The following is an 18,548-nucleotide window of genomic DNA, read 5'->3' as shown; positions in this document are numbered from 1 at the left end:
ACTGTACTGTCGTCAATAGTCAAATTCACACTTGTGTAGCCGCTGAAGCGGTTTAGCGATTTAATGAACCAGCAAGACAACAACAAAAATTTAACAAAATAAAAGGGCAATGCGCGCGTGGGAGTGGCCAGCGACCAACCATGAACTCCACACACACACACAGATACACACACCAATACATACAACTAGTTATGGCTTGACCATTCTAAAAATGCGCCCTGCGTCGCTGCTGCTGCCTTCGAATTCAACCTTAAAAAAGTTCAGCGCAGCTCGCTGTCTCACTCTCTCTCTCTCTCGCTCTCTCTGTCTCTTTCACAAGTTGCGTAACACGCGAGCTTAACTTGATGAGCGATCAGCCAACAGCCAACAGCCAGAGCCAGAGACCTTGCCAATTAGTGTCCAAGCCAAGGCACAAAAATTGTAATTTAATTAAAGCTGCTGCAAGTTGCAGTTGCAGCTGTCGCCACTGGCAACATGTTGCCTAAAAATGTTGCACATGCAAATGCTGCTGATAGCCGCCGCAGTGTGGCGTTAATTGAATAGCCCAAGTCAGGCCATGAGCTGCAGCCAATGCATCTTCATTAAAAGCGAAGGCTCCTCTCGATATGCCAGACCAAAGCCCAAGCCCAACAGAGAGAGAGAGAGACAGAGCGAGAGAGCGCGCGATCTCTAGTGAGGAGTCCCAGCAATTAGAAAACCAGTAAGGCTTCTACCCGGGCCGCTCTTCTATGCGCTTCTCAACATTTCCAACTAGCAGCAGCAACTGAGCGCGCAAAGTGTTGCTAGTTTTTTTTTTTTTTTGCCATTTAATTTATGAATTTAGTGCTCATCATTGCCACCCACTTAAATAAATAAAAGCCATAAATTCTTGCTCTGCTTTTATGATTTATTCAAAAATTGTGCAATTAAATATTCATTTGATTTGCTAATTGCTTATCAAATGTACAAATTACATTAAAGTAAATAATTATATGAATATATAATTAACTTAGTATATAACTATATAGCAATATAATTGTAGTTGAAATTATTAAACAAAATATTTGATAAATGCTAAATTAAATTCAAGAAATTCGTTTACATTACAAGCTTATGATGAAATAATTCAATAATATTAACAACAATCAATGGCAACTTTTATGCCACATCTAATGCATTTAAATTTACAAATTGGAAAACAATTAAATTATTGCAGTAATACAATTGCAATTGAAATATGCAATAAATGCTAAATTAAATTTATATTTATACAAGTTTATTATTTATTTATTTTTGAAAACAATTAAGTTACTGCAATTGCAACAAAATTAAATCAAATTTGATTTATAAAAAATTTAGCACACGCTTAAGTTTTGATTTGTAAATGCCAAATTACAATTGCAGCAATCAAAGCAAATAAACAATAAAATATTAGTAACCTATTTGCTTAAGACTAAATTGCAAGAAGTGCCACAAATTGTGGCAGCGCCTGTTGCATGCCGCGTCGTCTGTTTGTGTTTCCTTTTGCATTTAATGCTGTCTGACTCGACTCGACTCGACTCCTGGCCCACTCGCTGCTCACTTAGCTTGGCTGTTTGGTATGCCAGATTTGTCGTTGCCGCTGCCGCTGCCGCTGCCGCTGCCGCTGCCGCTGCCGCTTGCTGTTGGTTGCCGGAAGCGCAATTGCTTCATTATGGCACGTACTTAGTCAAAGGCGTTTCGACAGCTGCCCGGACTACGGCTCTCTCTCTCTCGATCGCTCTCTCTCTCTGTGTCCAGCGTGACTCACAATTGGGCAATCTTATGAATGGAAACGCGCTTTGAGTTGAATTGCGTGTGTGCGTGGGTCGTAGCTCTGCTAGTTTTTAAATTGTCCGGTTTTTGCAGCAAACTAATGCGTTCTCTCTCTCTCTCTCTCTCTCTATCTGTAGGGGCAAATTCGCTGCTGTGCGCCGAGCCATACACAAGAATACCGGTTTGCATTTTGCTGCCAAATTCCTAAAGCGACGCCGACGCGCCCAGAGCAGCGACAAGGAGATCAAGCATGAGATCGCCGTTCTCATGCTCTGCGAGGGCGAGGATAATATTGTGAATCTAAATGCGGTGCACGAGACGCGCTCGGACACGGCGCTGCTGCTGGAGCTGTAAGTAGTGAAATTAATCAATCAATCAAATCAATCAATCGCTCACTCTATCACTCTCTAGTGCCACTGGCGGTGAACTGCAAACCATTTTGGATAACGAGGAGTGCCTGAGTGAGGCTCAGGCGCGCCACTGCATGCGGGAAGTGTTGAAGGCGCTGAAATTTCTGCACGATCGCTCCATAGCGCATTTGGATCTGAAGCCACAGAACATATTGCTCGCCGGTGAGCGCATCGAAGGTGAGTGCTCCAACCCAACCCAATTCAATTCAATCCCACTAATGTGCACCTCTTCTTATTGGACAGATGGACTGAAGCTTTGCGACTTTGGCATCTCGCGCGTCGTCTGCGAGGGCATCAATGTGCGCGAGATGGCCGGCACGCCGGACTATGTGGCGCCCGAGGTGCTGCAATATGAGCCGCTCTCATTGCTTACGGACATTTGGTCTGTTGGCGTTTTGGCCTATGTGCTGCTCTCCGGCTTCTCGCCCTTCGGCGGCGACACCAAGCAGGAGACCTTCCTCAACATCTCCCAATGCGCGCTCACCTTTCCCGACAATCTATTCGGCGGCGTCAGCCAAGCGGCCATTGACTTTATACGTCGCGCACTGCGAATTAAACCAAAGTGAGTGAGCAACAAAATAAATAATTTTGAATAACTAAATCTTACATTTTGTTGTTGCATTGCAGCGATCGCATGAACGCCGCTGGCTGCTTGGAGCATGTCTGGCTCAAGGATGACTGCGCGCTGGATAGACAAATCTATTTGCAGGCGGAGAATGGCGCCGACTTTGCACACGACGATGATGATGAGGATGAAGAGGACGAGGATGAAGAGGACGAAGATGAGGAGCAGCAATTAGTGGAGCTGCATAAGCCACAGCAGCAGCAGCAGCCTCAGTCACAGCAACATAGCACAACAGCAACTGCAACTGCAACAGCAACTGCCAACAAATTAACGCACAATGGGCTGAGAGCGCACAGCAGCTCCAAGATACCCATTGCCACCAATCACAGCAGCCACAAGCTCAGCTCCAGCTCCAGCTCAAGTGCCAGTCCCAGCAGCAGCACGACGGAGACTACAACCGCCATACACACGCTGCCGCAATTGGCGCTGGTGGCTACAACGCCGCTGGCCACTGGCAAACCCACACAGATTGTTACGCCAACGCGACGCGCCTCGGATTCGGATAAGGAGAACACATATACGGCGACGTTTGTTAAGAAGCCCGTGGCCAGCACTGCGACCATACAGCTGAGCAGCCATGGTCTGGAGGAGGTGTCGTCGTCGACAGTGATTGCCACGCTGACGCTTTTCCCGGATGCGCCCACCACGCCCAAAGTCATACGCAAGACGCCGGCGACGGAGACCAGCTCGGCCACCAGTGTCAAGGCGCTCGTCAAGAAGTTTCAGCTCGAGAAGTTGGAGGCACATCAAGCAGCAGCCACAGCCACAGCAACGCCCACAAGCCATGCCACACTAGTGGGCGGCTACTGTCCCGCTGTAGGCGTGGCCAGCACACAGCTCTATCTACAGCAGCCGCGCAAGTGCTCCGTGCCCAGCGGTGTTGCCGCCGCCGTCGCCAACAGTAACAGCAACAGCAACAGCAACATGCGTCGCAGCAACAGCAACAATCACAGCAGCAACACTAACAGCAGCAGCAGCAGCGGCGGCGGCACACGTCGCGCCTCAGAGCCACTGACTGCCGTGCACAAGAAGCAGCTCAGCTCAGCTGTTGTCGTCGTCTCCTCCTCCTCCTCCTCCTCCTCATCGAGCAGCAGCAACAAGAACAGCAGCAGTAGCAACTCCGCTGTCAGCGCGAGTCCCAGTCCCAGCGCCGGCAGCAACAGCAGCAGCAGCAATGCTAACAACGCTGCCAGCAGCAGCAGCAGCAGCGCTCTGCTGCTCAATGGACGCCTTGGTATCATCTGTTAGCTAAGGGCCGAACGTGCGCGCCGCAATGCCAAAAGTTTATTTCACCGCTTTCTCTGCTGCATGTAACAGTGCCTCAACGTGTAGGCGTGGTCACCAGCAGCAGCAGCAGCAGCAGCAGCGCCCTAGGCGGGTCTACTAGGAAGCGCAAGCAGCAGCAGCAGCCCCAATGGATTCACTTTGGATTTGGCTTTTCCACGCCCGCACGTGCGGAATAATTTTATAATTAATTAATTTTTTGTTTTGATTTCTCGAGAGAGTGTGTGTGTGTTTCAATATATATAATATATAGTATATAGTACTCTTAGTTAATGTTGCTAGCGCCCCATGCTCTGTACTAACCCAGCCACGCCCACAGATTTCCAAGCCCAAGTTCTAACAATACAAAATACAAATACATGCATTATATATATATATGCTATATATATAGAGATCTAGCGTTGATCTGTGTGTGTGTGTGTGTGTTGCACAATAAGAAATTTTTAAAGAGTGAGCGAGCAAGCGCGCGCGCATGGCTTAGAGCGAGATAGAGATAGAGAGTTGTAGCTATAAATTGAATTATTTTAAACATATCAAACATTGTTCTGTTGTATGTGTGACTGTGTGTGTGTGTGTGAGTTCAACGAATCGAAACATGTCAATTCAATCAAGTTACAAATTTAACATAAATTATACACGAGCGAGAGCGCGAGTCATTTGAAATTAGAAATGTTTACAAATTACAAATATTAATAATGTTGAGCGCCAATTGGTAACTGTTTGTTATGCATCAAATACATATATATATATATATATATAGCATCTAGGCATATACATTATATTAAAAGAAAACATATACATATGTTAATAATCACGTACATTACGCATACGCATAAATATCGTAGCTCAAGTTGTTTGCATTGGTATTTGATATGGATATTGATATATTGAGAAAGCAAAGAAAAAGTATTTAGCCCAAATTGTTCAATAGTTAATGCATTAAACAAATAATACAATACATAAATACAAGTTGTTACAAGTAGTAAAAACAAATTACATTTGCTGTTTAGTTTTACACACACAAAGACACACGAATACACACACACACTTACACACACACACACACAAACTGCTGTGGCTGCCCTCGCAACTTTAGTTGAAATCATTTTTGTTTGTTTGTATATAGTTTATGTCTAATCCTTTTTTTGCAAACAATATTCGTCTGTATGGTCAGTTAATTTATCAATAATGAATTCATTATTTTTTTTTTTATAATTAAACGCGTACTTTTTTCTTAATTTTATACCAAGCACACACTTCTTATTATGTTTACTATTACGATTAATAAAATATATAATTTTTTTTTTCGTTTACTATATTTTAGTAGTTAAATATGCCAAGCAGCAAACATAAATATTTTTCAACAATTTGTTGTTGTTCTTTTTTTTATTATTTTGGAATTGCGCAACGAATACGTTGAAAAGAGAACTTGCGATAAATATGCAGCAAAAACATAAACATCAAGTTGAAAAACATTATATTATACATTATGATATAGTAATTATTTTATAGATAACTAAAATAATTTAAAATATATTCAATAAAATTGCAAAAAATTTAAACAAAAAAACCATAAAGTAATGAAAGGCTACGCACTTTGGCTTGGTACTGGTATTGTTATTGGTATTGGGATTAGGATTAGGCCAGCATATAGCTGGGCACATCGTACTCCGAGTGCACGCCGGTGAACTTGATCACCCAGCCAATGCCGTCGTAGTTGACCGTCTTGCGGAATCGTATGATGAGCTCGCTGCGCTGGCTGCGATAGAGACGCGGTGAGTCGTGGCCGCAGTAGCGACGCATCTGCTGCTCCACGCCGGCGTCATTGGTCTCCAGTATCTGCAGATAGTCCGTCAGGCAGGTGGCGCTGGAGCCCAGATTGAAAACTAGGGCAAAAGAGCAATGTAAGTGTATGAAGATTGAGCTGGAGCTGCTGGCCACTTACCCTCGAAGTTGAGCAGGACGCGCGTATTGGCGGGCACACGCACGCGCCAGCGGCAGTCCGAGTTGTTGCGCAGATTCTGCGGGTAGAAGGGATTGGTGATGATGCCCTCGGTGTTGTAGAGCTGACCGCCGCAGCCGACGCCATCGGCGACGGGCGAGGCAATGTAGGTCATGTCCAGGCTCATGGCGTAGGTGCCCGTCTTCAGATGCACGCGCAGCTGATTGCTGTGGGTGAAGAGGCTCTTGCCCGCGTCCAGTGAGCCGCAGGCGCGCTGCAGCGAACGGTTGCTGGCCATGTCGTAGACCTCGACGTGCTCGTCGGCACAGTCCATGGTATTGAAGCTGACGTCCGTGTAGTACAGGCTGAGCGTATAATTGGCAGGCGAGAGAATGAAAATGTTGCAGTCGGCCGTGCCGGAGAACTTGATGCGTCCCTGGATGCCCTCGTAGCGATCCTCGCAGCTCTCGTTCGGCAGCAGGCGCACAGCGAATCCGGTGCGATTGCCGGAGCGCGAGCTCGGACCGCGATACTTGATGTACAGCTGCCTGGAGTCCGGATAGTAGTCGTCGGGCAGCAGCTTGTCGCAGTAAATGAACTCGGGCGCATAGTTGAAGTACATGCTCGGATGTTGGGTGCCGCTGAAGACGACCTCGCTGCCGTAGCCCTGCTCCACCAGCTGTGCATCCTGCGGCGAATCAATTAAATGAATCAATAAATAAAGAAATTTAGGGGCATGGGTGGGTGGTTGGGTTCACTCACTTCGCCTGTGTAGAACTTGAGATAGTTGTTGAGGCAGCTGCCATTGGCATTGGCCGGCTCCAGGTCGACGCTGAGGAACTGCACATGCAGATCGACATCGCTCTCAATCTTCCACAGGCAGCTGACATGATCCTGGCCATTAGCAGCGGCGCCGCGTGGCGTCGACGTCGGCGTCGGCGAGTGCAGCTCCATGGGCGCCTTGCCGTCGTATTTGATCAGCGCGTTGCCGCACTGCAGCGGCTTGGCCTCGACGAGCAGCTCGAAGCCCATGTCGCTGACCGTCTGATCGGTGACGAAGCGCAGGAAGAGCGCGTTGCGGGATGAGCTCAGGTTGGGGGGCAGCTGCTGGCCGCAGAAGCGACCCATGTCGTCGGCAAAGGGACCCGCGCCGTCGCGCAGCTCCACAAAGTCATCGGTGCAGCGCGCGCTCAGCTCCAGGTGGAAGCTGCGGAACTCAATGCTCAGCCGATAGCCTGGCGGCGCCTTGAACACCACACTGCAGTCGAGATCCGGAGCATACTGGCCGAGAAAGCGATTGTAGCTATAGCTGGCATTGTGGGCCGCCAGCTGGATGCGCTCGTCGCAGTTGCGCATGCTGCGCACCAGGGCACGGAAGCCCAGCGAGGGATCACGATCGTCCGAGTAGCTGTGCAGCAGTCCCCGATTGCCGGCAATGTGCAGCGTGGGCAGCTCGCTCTTGATGCGGCCACAGAAGCGCGCCAGCCGCCGCTTCTCGTCCGGCACGGCGCTGGCGAAGAGCTCGACGCCATCGTAGCGACACTCGCTGTTCCCGGCCTCAAAGTCCAGCAGCTCGAACTTCACCGTCCACTTGTAGCCCTCGGGCGCGGTCAGATTCCAATAGCAGTTGCTGTTGTGCGGCATCTTGTCGTCCTGGTGGCGCCGCGGCGACGACACCAGCTGCGTCCCGTTGACCACCCCGCCACACAGATTCGTGCTGTACTCCAGCTTAAAGCCGCGCCCACTGTACGAGCTGTCCGTCCGCAGTACGAGCTCAACGGACTGGCGGGCGCGATACTCGTGTCGCTGCTTGACGCCGCACAGCACGGACTGCTGGCCCTGGTGCTGGCCTGGCTGCCAAGAGTCGCGCGTCGTCACCGTCACATTGTCGTACATGCAAATGCTGCCCGGCGCGTTCTCCAGATCGAACTCCAGGAAGCGCACGAATACGCCGGCCGCATGCGGCTCCAGCGCCTGGATCGTATAATTGCAGGTGAGATTCTTGTCGTAGGCACGCGGATAGCCCGGACTTTGGAGCAGCTGCGGTTGCGACGTGGCGTAGAGCAGGCCGCCGCAGTTGCGCTCGAAGACGGCGAAGAAGCCATCGCCGGTGGTGTCCTGGTCCGAGCGGAAGATCAGCCGCAGCGCCGAGCTGCTCGAGTTGATGCTGGGCGGCCGGTCGCGTCCGCAAAGCGTCTGCAGATCCGTCCAGTTGCCATCGGCGTTGTCGTCGCGCTGCTGGACGCGCAGGTAATCCTTGTGGCAGTTCGTGCTCTGCTCGATGTAGAAGCGTCCGAGGAACGCAAGCCCAATGTGGAAGCCCGGCTCCGCCTCCACCTCCCAGACGCACTCCACGTTGTTCTTGTACTGCTCGCTGAACTCGATGTAGCGATACGGATACGTCAGCTTGCCCCCACATCCGCTGCCGTGCTTGACGCTCACATTGAATGTCGAGTTGCGCGTCAGCTCGGAGGGCACGGCATGGTACTCCAAGAACAGGCCGCGCTCCACCACCAGATTCAGCGACGTCGTCTGCTCGCAGTAGCGTCCGACCAGCGGCGAGTTCTGATCCGGCCCGGCGTACACCTGCAGCACCTGCTCCGAGCAGTTGCCCTGCAGGCGAACGCTGACGCTCACCTCCAGCTGCACATCCTGCGGCTCCAGCGGATCCTCCGCGCTCGCATCCGGGCCCACCGCCCAGGCGCAGTCCAGCACGCCGCCCTCGGCCGGCAGCGGCGGCTGCATTATGGTCAGATTGTCGCCCAGCTCCAGTGGCCACATGCCGCCGCAGCGCTGCACACTGTACTGGATGCTCAGCTGGTGCAGCTTGTTGCGCTGATTGCCATTGATGGACAGATCGATGGGGAACGGCAGGCGCACGCTGATCGCCTCCTCGGCTGAGCTGATGTTCCTGCTCCCGCTCCCGCTCCCGCTGCCGCAGAGCAGCTGGGGCAGCAGCGGCTCGCCGGCATCGGGGCGCTGCATCTTGAGGGCGGAGAGCACGCTGCAGATGCGCATGTTGGACATCAGCGGTGCGTCGTGGCTGTAGCTGAGCAACTGGAGCAGCAACGTGCTGTTCGCCGGCGGCTTCAGGCTGTAGCTGCAGTAGACCACCGGATGCGCTGGCGATGGCGTAAACCTCAGTTGGCCACTGAGGTCCAAGTCGATGGGCTTGCTGCACGCGCTGGAGCCGTCGGCCTGGAAGCGCAGCTTGAAGCCGCGATGGCTGTTGTAGGGCAGCAGGAAGGCATCGACGCCCATGGTGTTGTCCATGGAGTAGATGGTGTCGGGCGGATTCTGCGTATAGCGCCCGATGATGCTCTGCATTCCAAAGTCGTTGGCGAAGGCGATGCGCCCGTGGGAGATGACGCCGTGCGTGCGATTGGAGGCGCCGGTGTCAAAGTCCAGCACCGTCACCTTGATGACGTAGCCCTCGGGCACGCGCAGGCGCCACATGCAGCGCGTCGGCTGCGTCACGCCCGCCGGATAGTTGGGCGTCAGCAGTGTGCCCTGGTTGGCCTCGATGGTGTCGCCACAGCGAGCTCCGATGGCCTTGTACTGCAGCTTGAAGTGCAGCGAGCGGTCCAGCTGACCCGAGGGCATGCGCAGACGCATTATCAGCTTGTTGGTCTCCACGAGCAGCGTCCGCCGCAGGGCGGTGCCGCAGATCAACACGCGATCCGAGACGCGCTCCTCATTCTGCGGCCCGTACGGCTCCATCTCCTCCAGCCGCAGATGCGTGACATTGGCGCAGTCCTCGTTCCGCTCCACCGCCGGCAGGTTGACATCCGTTAGGGTCAGCTCGATGGTGCTGCCGCGCTCCATCTCGATGGTATAGACGCACTCCATCACCTCGCCGCGGGCGGGTCGCAGCAGATCCGGCCGCAGTGTACCCGCATCCGGCATCTCGATGACGCCCTCGGTGCTGTAGTAGCTGCCGCCGCATTGGGCCAGCTTGATCCTGGCCTGGAAGCCGGCGTGCGGCTCGAGCACGCCGGTAAAGAACTTGATGCGCAGCTCGCCGCCCGAGGAGATGACCACGTCCGGCTTGGTCTGCCCGCAGTAGCGTCCCAGCTGCGGCATCAGCTCCGTGGCGCCATCGTTCAGCTGCACATACTCCAGCTCGCAGCCACGCTCCGTGGCATTGGGGGTCAGATCGAAGGTGCCGAAGAAGTCGACGGCGATGCGATGATGCGCCGGCGCCGTCACCCGCCAGATGCACTCCGTGTGCGGATTGGGCAGATTGGGATAGTTGGGCGAGTGTATGATGCGCTCACCGCCGTCCGTCTCATCCAGCACCAGCTGCTCGGAGCAGGCATCGCCCAGCTCCTCATAGTGGAACGAGGCCAAGATGCGTGGCAGGTTGAGGCGTCGGAACTTGATGTAGGCGCGATTGGAGCTGGTCACAAGCACGTCCGTAATGTTGTTGTCGCAGTACTTGCCACGCCCCAGGAACGGCGAGTCCTCCGCAAAGCCATTGCGCACCATCATGTACCCGCGGCACTGCTCCCCATCCTGGACGCCCCCACTCGGGAGCCGGAACTCCGGGAACGTAATCCGCACACGCTTGCCCCGCCGCACCCGGATCGTCCAGACGCACTCCGGCTGACTCATCAGATTGTTCATCATCAGCCGAGTAATGTTGACCAGGCCACTCGGCGCCGTCAGCTCGCCGCCGCAGGAGGCGCGCAGGGCGGTCACGAATCCGGTCTTGTTGACGCTGCCGTCCGTGACGAACCTCATCCGCAGATAGGGCGTGCCCTGGAAGACACGCGACGCCGTCTCGTTGGGCTGTGTGCAGGTCTTGATCAGTGGCCGCCAGTGCTGCATGTCCGTGCTGGCGGAGATCTCCAGATAGTCCGCAATGCACTCGTCGCCGAACTGCTCCAGATCGAGCGCGACCAGCCGGAGCGTCGCATGCGTCGCCTCATCGGCCGCCACCAGCGTCCAGCTGCAGTCCAGATTCGGCTCGTAGCCCGTCGGATAGCCCGGCGAGGCGAAGCGCACCAGCGTGGGACTCAGCGTGACCAGCTGCTGGCCACAGAGGCGCGACTGCTGCTCGGCGCTGCGGTTGGAGGCGAGCGCCTCCTTCGACAGACGCTGCCAGGTGAGCCGGAACGGACCGCGCGTCGCCTTCATGAAGAGCACGTTCGTGCTGCTCACCAGCGGCTTGTCCTCCCGCAGATGGAGCTGTGCGCCAATGTCCGCATAGCCGTCCCAGAAGCGCACATGCGGCTGGTCCACATCCCGCAGATGCTCGACATTCACCAGCACCACGTACGCCGTGTCCACGGTGATGCGCCAGCTGTAGGGATCGCTGGCCTCGAACTTGGTTGGGTAATGCGGCGACTCGATGGTGCCCTCCGTGCCGTTCAGCTCGTTGTGGTGCTCTGGAAGCGCAAAGAATAAGGATGAGTGCGCCATGATGGCCATGTGGCCAGATGGAAGACTCACCGTAGTTGTAGCTGGCCCGGAAGCCCTGGCCGACGACATCGTCGTTGCTCTTGAACTTGAGCCACAGACTGCCCTTGGAGCTGATGCTGGGGGGCAGCTGGGAGCCGCAGTAGGCGCCGACGAGTGGACCACTCGAGCTGAAGTCGCGCACCTCGAGATAATCGTTGTTGCACCCATCGGAGCGCTCCATGTCCAGCGCGGTGATAGTCAAGGTCAGCGAATTGCCCTCGCTGGCCTCCAGTATCCACTCGCACTCAATGTTCACCGGATAGCTGGAGGGATAGTAGGGCGAGGCGAAGTGGCCCGAGAGCGCCGTGTAGCGGCTGCCGCAGGCGGTGTCCATGGTCATGTAGTGACCCTCGAATTCGGAGACCAGCGACAGCGGCACGACAATGGTCAAGGCGTTGCCATTGGAGATCAGCGCCGGCATGTGCTCGAGGCAGAACTGCTGGCGTGGTGTGCCGCTGGCATTGACGCCCTCATAGATGCGGATGCCATGCACCAGGCACTCCACCGTGAGCGCAGCGGCCTGCAGCGGATGCAGCTGGACGTGCGTGGAGGTGAAGATGATGTGCTTGGCGGGATCGCTGGCCTGGAGCACCCACTGGCAGGTCTCGTTGCGCGCCAGCTCGCGCCTCAGGCTCAGATACTCAAAGTCCGTCTCGTCGATGGTCACGCGCTGGCCGCAGGACTCGCGATAATGCAGCCGGAAGCCCCTGCCCGGCACCGAGCTGTCTGTGACGAAGCGCACCATGGCGCGGTTCGTGGTCGTCTCTCGCGTGTCATTCCCGCCCAGCAGCTTGAGCGCATCTTGGGAGCATATCTTGAAGATCTGGCGACCCTCGGTGTCGTCCAGCGACTCGCTGTCGCCGTCGCCATCGCCATTGTTGCTGCTCAGCTCGAAGCCGGCGACAAAGTCAAAGGCGCAGTCGGATTGCAGCTCCATATCCATGTCCTCCATGTCAAAGACGATCGTATGATGCGGCGACACCTCCACCACCCACTCGCACTGCATGTTCTCCGGGTACGGCTTGGGATATCCCGGCGATTCGATAACGCCGCTGCGCGAGCTCAGTTTGCCGCCGCAGCCTGCAAAGGAAGGAGGAGCAAGTGAAATGAATCGAGGAACAATCGAAAAATCGAACAATCGACTTACGACTCTCGATGATGCGATAGGTGGCCTGAAAGCCGCGTCCATTGTGCGTCGCATCGCTGCTGAAGCGCACGTGCTGCTGGTGTCCGGCGCTGGTGATGATCAGCTTGCTGTGCTGGCCGCAGTGCCGCTCGTGCGGATTGCTCGCCGTGAATGAGTTGGAGATCTGGAGGAGAGAGACAGAGACCACTTGTGCAATGGGGGGTTAATTGGATTGGCGGTCGGCGGACTTACGATGAGCGCATCTTTGGTGCAGTTGACGCTCTCCTCGATGTCCAGGTCGAGCACAGTGAGCTCCACCACATGGCCCATGGACGCTTCTATCAGCCAGTAGCACTCCTGGTCGTTGGGATACATCTGCGGATACTTGTACGACTCCAGGCTGCCCGTGGGCGCGCGCAGCTCCTTGAGGCAACCCTCGACGCGGAACTCCAGGCGGAAGCTAATGGCGCTGCTGTTGTGTATAATCCGAATGGCGTCGCTGCTGACATTGGGTGCGCCCGCAGCCAGAATGGGCAGCGTGCGAGCTCCATCGACCAGGTAGAGTCCGCCTGGAGGATCTGCGAACCACTCGCGCTCCACGGTGCGCTGGAAGTGCGAGAACTCCAGGTGAATGCGATTGCCATGCGGCGGCTTGATCAGCCAGCTGCAGTTGAGCGCTCCCTCGAAGCTGCCGGACTCGCCAAAGTTGGGACTCTCGATGACGCCCTGGACCTGGCCCTCGTTCAATGTGCGCTGGCAGTTGGCGCTGTAGGAGAGGCGGAAGCCACGCCGCGACATGCTTGCATCCGTGTTGAACACCACTGTCGCCTCATTGCCCGTCACCTCCAGCTGGCGATGCTGCTCATCGGGCATCTCGCACATATCCTGCACCAGTGTTGCGTGTCCGCCCGCCAGGCGTCCGCTGTATACGGACAGCTTGTCAAAGTAGCACTCCCCTGCTTCCTCCATATCCATATCCTCGAGGAGCAGCCGCACCCCGGAGCCCGGATGCACGCGCAGCTGCCACTCGCAGTGCGCATTGTGCGGATACGCCGCCGGGTAGTTGGGCGAGCTGATGACGCCCGCATTGCCGGGTAGGCGGCCGCCACAGCCGCGCCCATAGATGCGCCAGGCCAGCCGGAAGCCGCGGCCACTGCCCACGTGATCGGTGTGGAAGTGCAGGTAGAGCTCGTGTGTGTAGCTGGGCAGGCGGCGCGGCATGTTGCTGCCGCAGTAGCGTCCGATGAGCGCGGAGCTGTTGCTGCCGCCATTGCGCACCTCCAGGTAGTCGCCGCTGCAGCTGGGCGTGGCCTGTAGCTGGAACATTTCCGTCTGCAGCTCCAGCTGGTTGCCCAGCGGCACCGTCAGCCGCCAGACGCAGTCCAGGTTGTGGCTGTAGTTGAGCGGATACTCCGGCGAGATGAGCTGGCCCGTGGAGGAGTGAATGTGGCCGCCGCACTTGTCGCGCTCTACAAAGCTGAAGGCCAGCTCGAAGCCGCCGGCGACATCGCTAAAGTCTGAAACAAATTTGACGGTCAGGATCTGCGCCTGGGTGAGTTGATCCGGCGGCAAGCCACTGCCACAGTGGGTGCTGAGTGGCTGCTGTTGATCGTTGTCGCCGGAGACGAGCTCATCATAGATGGCCACATAGTCGTACAAGCAATCGTTGCTCGACTCCAGATCAAAGCTGAGCCAGTGCAGCAGCACAGACTTCCCAGGCGGCGCCATAATCATCCAATAGCAATTCATGTTATCCTCATAGGTGCCCAGCCGTATATGCTGATCCGGCTTGGTGTAGACGCCGCCACAGTGCGCATCATTCACCGGCACTGCGTTGTACTCGAACTTGAAGCCACGGCCATGGCTGTTGGCCTGCGAGTGCAGCTGGAGCACCAGCATGTTCGATCTGCTCAGATACTCCGCGGCTGGCTGGCGGGCATTGCAATAGGGTCCCAGTATTTCCTGGTTGAGCCCAGCATTGATGGTCAGCTGAGTGCCCTCGGCGCATGCCACTCCGGCTGCTGACTCCTGCTCCTCGGTCGGCTCCAGGTCGTTCGCGCTGCTGGCATCGAGCAGCTGAAAGTCGAGACGCTTGAGTATGATTTGCGTATTGGCCGGCGTGAGAATCTTGTAGCTGCACAGGCGCTCGTTGCTGGCCAGCTTGGGATAGCCCGGAGAGCTGATGACGCCGGTGCTGGCGTCGTAGGTGTACTCGCAGTTGCGGCGATAGTGCAGCTCGAACTGTCCGGCCGCTTGGAGCGTAAAGAACCGAATGCTCACGCGATTGTACATGGAACGGAAGCTGGGCGGGCTGGTCGCGTCGCCAGTGGTGCCACTGCCGCAATGCTTCACCTGCAGCATCTTGCCCACGCTGGGATCGTTGGACACATCGTAGAGCTCCAGGCAGGCATCCGGCGGCAGCGCAAACTTAACAAACTCAATCGTTATGGCTTCACCCAGTGCCAGGCGAATCTCGTACTCGCAGGAGATTCTCTGCTGCTGCTGCTGCTGCTGCTGGTCCGACGTCCAGCTGCTGGGTGAGCTGATCACGCCGGTGGGCGTGCTGTAGGTGCCGCCGCACCCAGGCACCGACTGCTCCACGGAATAGTGCAGCTGGAAGCCCAGATCGCTGCCCGTCTCGTCCGAGTGGAAGCGGATGAGCACGTCGTGCGTCGGCAGCAGCAACGGCGCTGGAGTTGCGCTGCTGCAGTACTTGGCCAGCTCGCGTTCCGAGATCCCATCTTGGATCTGCATAGAAAAGAATTTTTGATATAAACTTGATAATGAAGTGGTTATGGTTATGATGCTGATGCTGTTACCGTTAGGTAGTCAAAGTTGCAGCTGTCGTGCTGCTCCAGCTGCAGGCTGAAGAAGGTGAGCTTGATGCGCTTGTCGCTGGGCGCCACCAGATGCCACTCGCAGTCCCTGTTGCGTGGATAGTTGCCCGGAGAGCCGGGCGAGGCCAAGGTGCCATGCGTCTCGAATTCCAGGCGTCCACCACAGCGCGGCGGCATCGACGTCCAGCTGAGCTCGAAGCCCTCATGCGCTGTCGAGTTGTCGGAGCGGAACCACAAGTAGAGCTGATTGCTGGAGGAGATGATGTTGCCGCCGTGCGGTATATGATTGCCACAGTAGCGTCCGATGAGCTGAGCGGCCGCCGAGCGTCCGTCGTTCACCTGCAGCCAGTCGAAGCGGCACTCCGTCGAGTCCTCCAGATGGAAGTGCTGGAAGGTGACATTCAGCACCAGCGACTCATTGGTGCGTATGACCCAGGCGCATTGCGCATTGTGGTCATAGCTGTCGCCAGCAGCAGGATAGCGTAGGCTGCCACTGGCGCCGGTTAGCATGCGACTGCAGCTGCTGAAGCGCGTCTCGCAGAGGCGTCCGCGATATCCTGGCAGGCACTGGCAGACAAAGCGGTCGCTGGTGGACGGTGTGGACCGGCAGGTGGCGCCGTTCTTGCAGGGATTAGTGTCGCAGACATTTGGCAGCGGATTGCAGCGTGGTCCGACAAAGCCGGGTGGGCACTGGCACGTGTAGTTGCCATCACGCGTGTTCGTACAGGTGCCGCCATTCTGCAAGAGAAGAGTATGTGGATATAGATTTGAATATAAATTAACTGCGACTGTGTGGCACTCACCAAGCAGGGCAGATCGTTGCAGTTGTGGTAGCTGCCCGTGCGACAGCCGTCGCGTCCGTATCCGCTGCCCACCATGCCCGACGGACAGCTGCAGATGATGGTGCCAGAGATTTCGGAGCAGCTGGCATTGGGATGGCAAAGATCGCCGCGCTGTGCGCAATTGTTTTGAACGGAGCTGGATGAGCTGCTATCGCGAATGCAGCTGCGTCCATCGCCTGTCCAGCCAACAGGGCACTCGCCGCAGTGGCTGGAGCCGTAGCTATTGATGCACTCGACGCGTGGACTCAAGCTACAGCCACCATTGTTGGTCTCGCATTCATTTATATCACGACAGCTGACGCCGTTGCCCGTCAGTCCTGGCGGACACGGTGCGCAGGTGAAGCTGCCCGGCAGATTGATACACTTAGTGGTGCAGGGCGTATGCGCGGCCGCGTCGCTGCACTCGTCCACATCATCAGTGCAGGTGAGCGTCAGTGGGTTGCTGCGCCAGCCGGGCTCGCAAAGACAACGATAGCCTTGAACATCGCTGGTGGGCACACAACTGCCGTGACCGCACAGTTCCCAGGCGCTGGCCGCTGCGCAGTCCGTCTTGCGTCGACTACAGTGCGTACCATGCCAGCCGGGCGTGCACAGGCAGTTGAAGGAGCCAAATTGATTCACGCACTGTGCTCCGTTTTGGCAGCCCAGGTCCGTGCCGTCAAAGAGCACGCACTCGTTCACATCCCGTTCGCAATTACTGCCCTAATCCAGCCCGAAAAATCATAGATTTCAATTAATTTCATTAAACTAACCTCGTTTTGCAATTTCGCTTATTGTAAAGATGGCGTCAAAATGTTAACAAAATGGCGGCAAAATAATGCATGTGCTTTTACAGAGCACCTGTTAATGTTAATGTAAGCTCACTGCTGTGCTGTTATTGAACTGATCTTACATTGCAGTTTGCTGTTAAGCTTCTTAACATTGCAAAAAAACGAATCAAGTGCAACAATGTAAGCGCTGATAAATAGTTTTTGACTAAATGTTACAATAAATTGGAATAGAAACTTATAATTTGAGCAGCCAAGCTGTGTTTTGCATATTTCTCAATCAGCAAATTACAAATGTCGCCCCTTAAAACGCCCCCACCAGGGCACTTACCTCGAAGGCGGGCCGACAGAGACAACGATAACCGCCATAAGTATTGAAGCAACTGCCACCGTTCTTGCAAGGATTGCTCTGGCAGCTGTCCAAGTCCAGCTTGTTCCTCAAGCGCTGCAGATTTTGTTCACCGGTGCGCAGTCGCGCCTGCAGACGCCTCACCAGGAGTTGAACGGTTCGTGTGCTAAGCAAAAAAAAAAAGCGCACACACACACACACAAATGTATGTAAGTATGTATGTGTTGAAGCAAAGTTTTGAAGGACTTACTTATTTTGAAATTGTCTTATTCTGGCATTTATGCCATTCACACCAAAAGTCTGCGACTTGAACTCGTTTAGATGCTCAGTAAGCTCACGCAGATCGTAGATCTCGTCAGGTGCACTCCACTCATCCTTGCCAGCGCCACCAGGTCTCTTCTTGTTGCCACTGAGCGGCATCAGCAGCTCCAGCACATCATACTGTTCGTTGATAATTAGCCTGGAGCTGCCTCTTAGCTTGAAGCTTATATTGCGATTGGATCCAGACTCAAATATTAAGTTGCCATCCTTGCTAATAATCTTTGGACTGCAAGTGTTGAATGCGTAAACCAAAAGCTTGCAGCAATATAACAATGGAGCACTTACGAATTAACAATGCTCTGCGCTGGACACAACATGCCCAGCAGCATGGCTATGCTCAGCCCAAACGGCTGCAGGATGCGTCTACGCATTGCGTTACACTTGCATTTGTTTAACAAATCAACACAAAGTCACAAAAAATAAAATATTAAAAAAAAATTGTTAGTCAGCTGCACGGTTCGAGCTTGCTTGACACACTACGTCGCAGCACGGAGCAGCACCAGCGATCTCAATTCCGGGGCGTATTTACGGTAGACGCCCACCAAACAGATTAGCCTCTGCCCATTCCACACCGATCATTAAAAGATAGTAAGCGGTTGCTAATCAAATAAGCTCATGCTCGTTTATTCCAGCATTTATACTATTTATGTTGCAGCTCCAGGAGCTCAGATAAGCGTCAGGAAGGAGCGAATAGACAGGCGACTGAAGCAGCTGGGATTCGAATTGGATTGTGATTGCCAAAAGAGAACTAAGCCAACTGCTAGTGTAGTCGCTGCCTTCAATGGAGAAAATACTTACTCTACTTACCT

The 18,548-nt window shown here is 54.7% G+C and overlaps 2 protein-coding genes across 4 annotated transcripts in view; one reads left to right on the top strand and one right to left on the bottom strand.

The window, feature by feature from the left end:
• The window catches only part of LOC108606426 (death-associated protein kinase related), a 37,882-nt gene extending 33,047 nt beyond the window's left edge, over positions 1 to 4,835 (top strand). For all 3 annotated transcript variants that reach the window (XM_017996530.2, XM_017996531.2, XM_017996529.2), the window contains exons 3-6: positions 1,911 to 2,123; positions 2,185 to 2,360; positions 2,427 to 2,745; positions 2,811 to 4,835. In XM_017996530.2, the coding sequence (XP_017852019.1) occupies positions 1,911 to 2,123; positions 2,185 to 2,360; positions 2,427 to 2,745; positions 2,811 to 4,056 (1,954 nt within the window). In that variant the 3' untranslated portion in view covers positions 4,057 to 4,835. The remainder of the gene's footprint in view (positions 1 to 1,910; positions 2,124 to 2,184; positions 2,361 to 2,426; positions 2,746 to 2,810) is intronic.
• An 836-nt stretch (positions 4,836 to 5,671) lies between these two features.
• Positions 5,672 to 18,110, bottom strand: LOC108605040 (cubilin homolog). Its single transcript, XM_033294390.1, has 11 exons — positions 18,025 to 18,110; positions 17,669 to 17,965; positions 17,401 to 17,557; positions 16,264 to 17,004; positions 15,443 to 16,198; positions 12,876 to 15,371; positions 12,645 to 12,807; positions 11,489 to 12,577; positions 6,797 to 11,424; positions 6,038 to 6,722; positions 5,672 to 5,978 (listed from the first exon to the last, which is right to left on the bottom strand). Exons 1-11 carry the CDS (start codon positions 18,108 to 18,110, stop codon positions 5,731 to 5,733), a joined length of 11,346 nt encoding a protein of 3,781 aa, XP_033150281.1. The 3' UTR covers positions 5,672 to 5,730.
• Positions 18,111 to 18,548: the final 438 nt, after the last annotated feature.

The sequence above is a fragment of the Drosophila busckii genome, chromosome X (assembly GCF_011750605.1).
Source record: "Drosophila busckii strain San Diego stock center, stock number 13000-0081.31 chromosome X, ASM1175060v1, whole genome shotgun sequence".
Lineage (NCBI taxonomy): Eukaryota > Metazoa > Arthropoda > Insecta > Diptera > Drosophilidae > Drosophila > Drosophila busckii.
The sequence above is the reverse complement of the archived record's forward strand: the minus strand, read 5'-3'. Positions and strand labels throughout refer to the sequence as shown.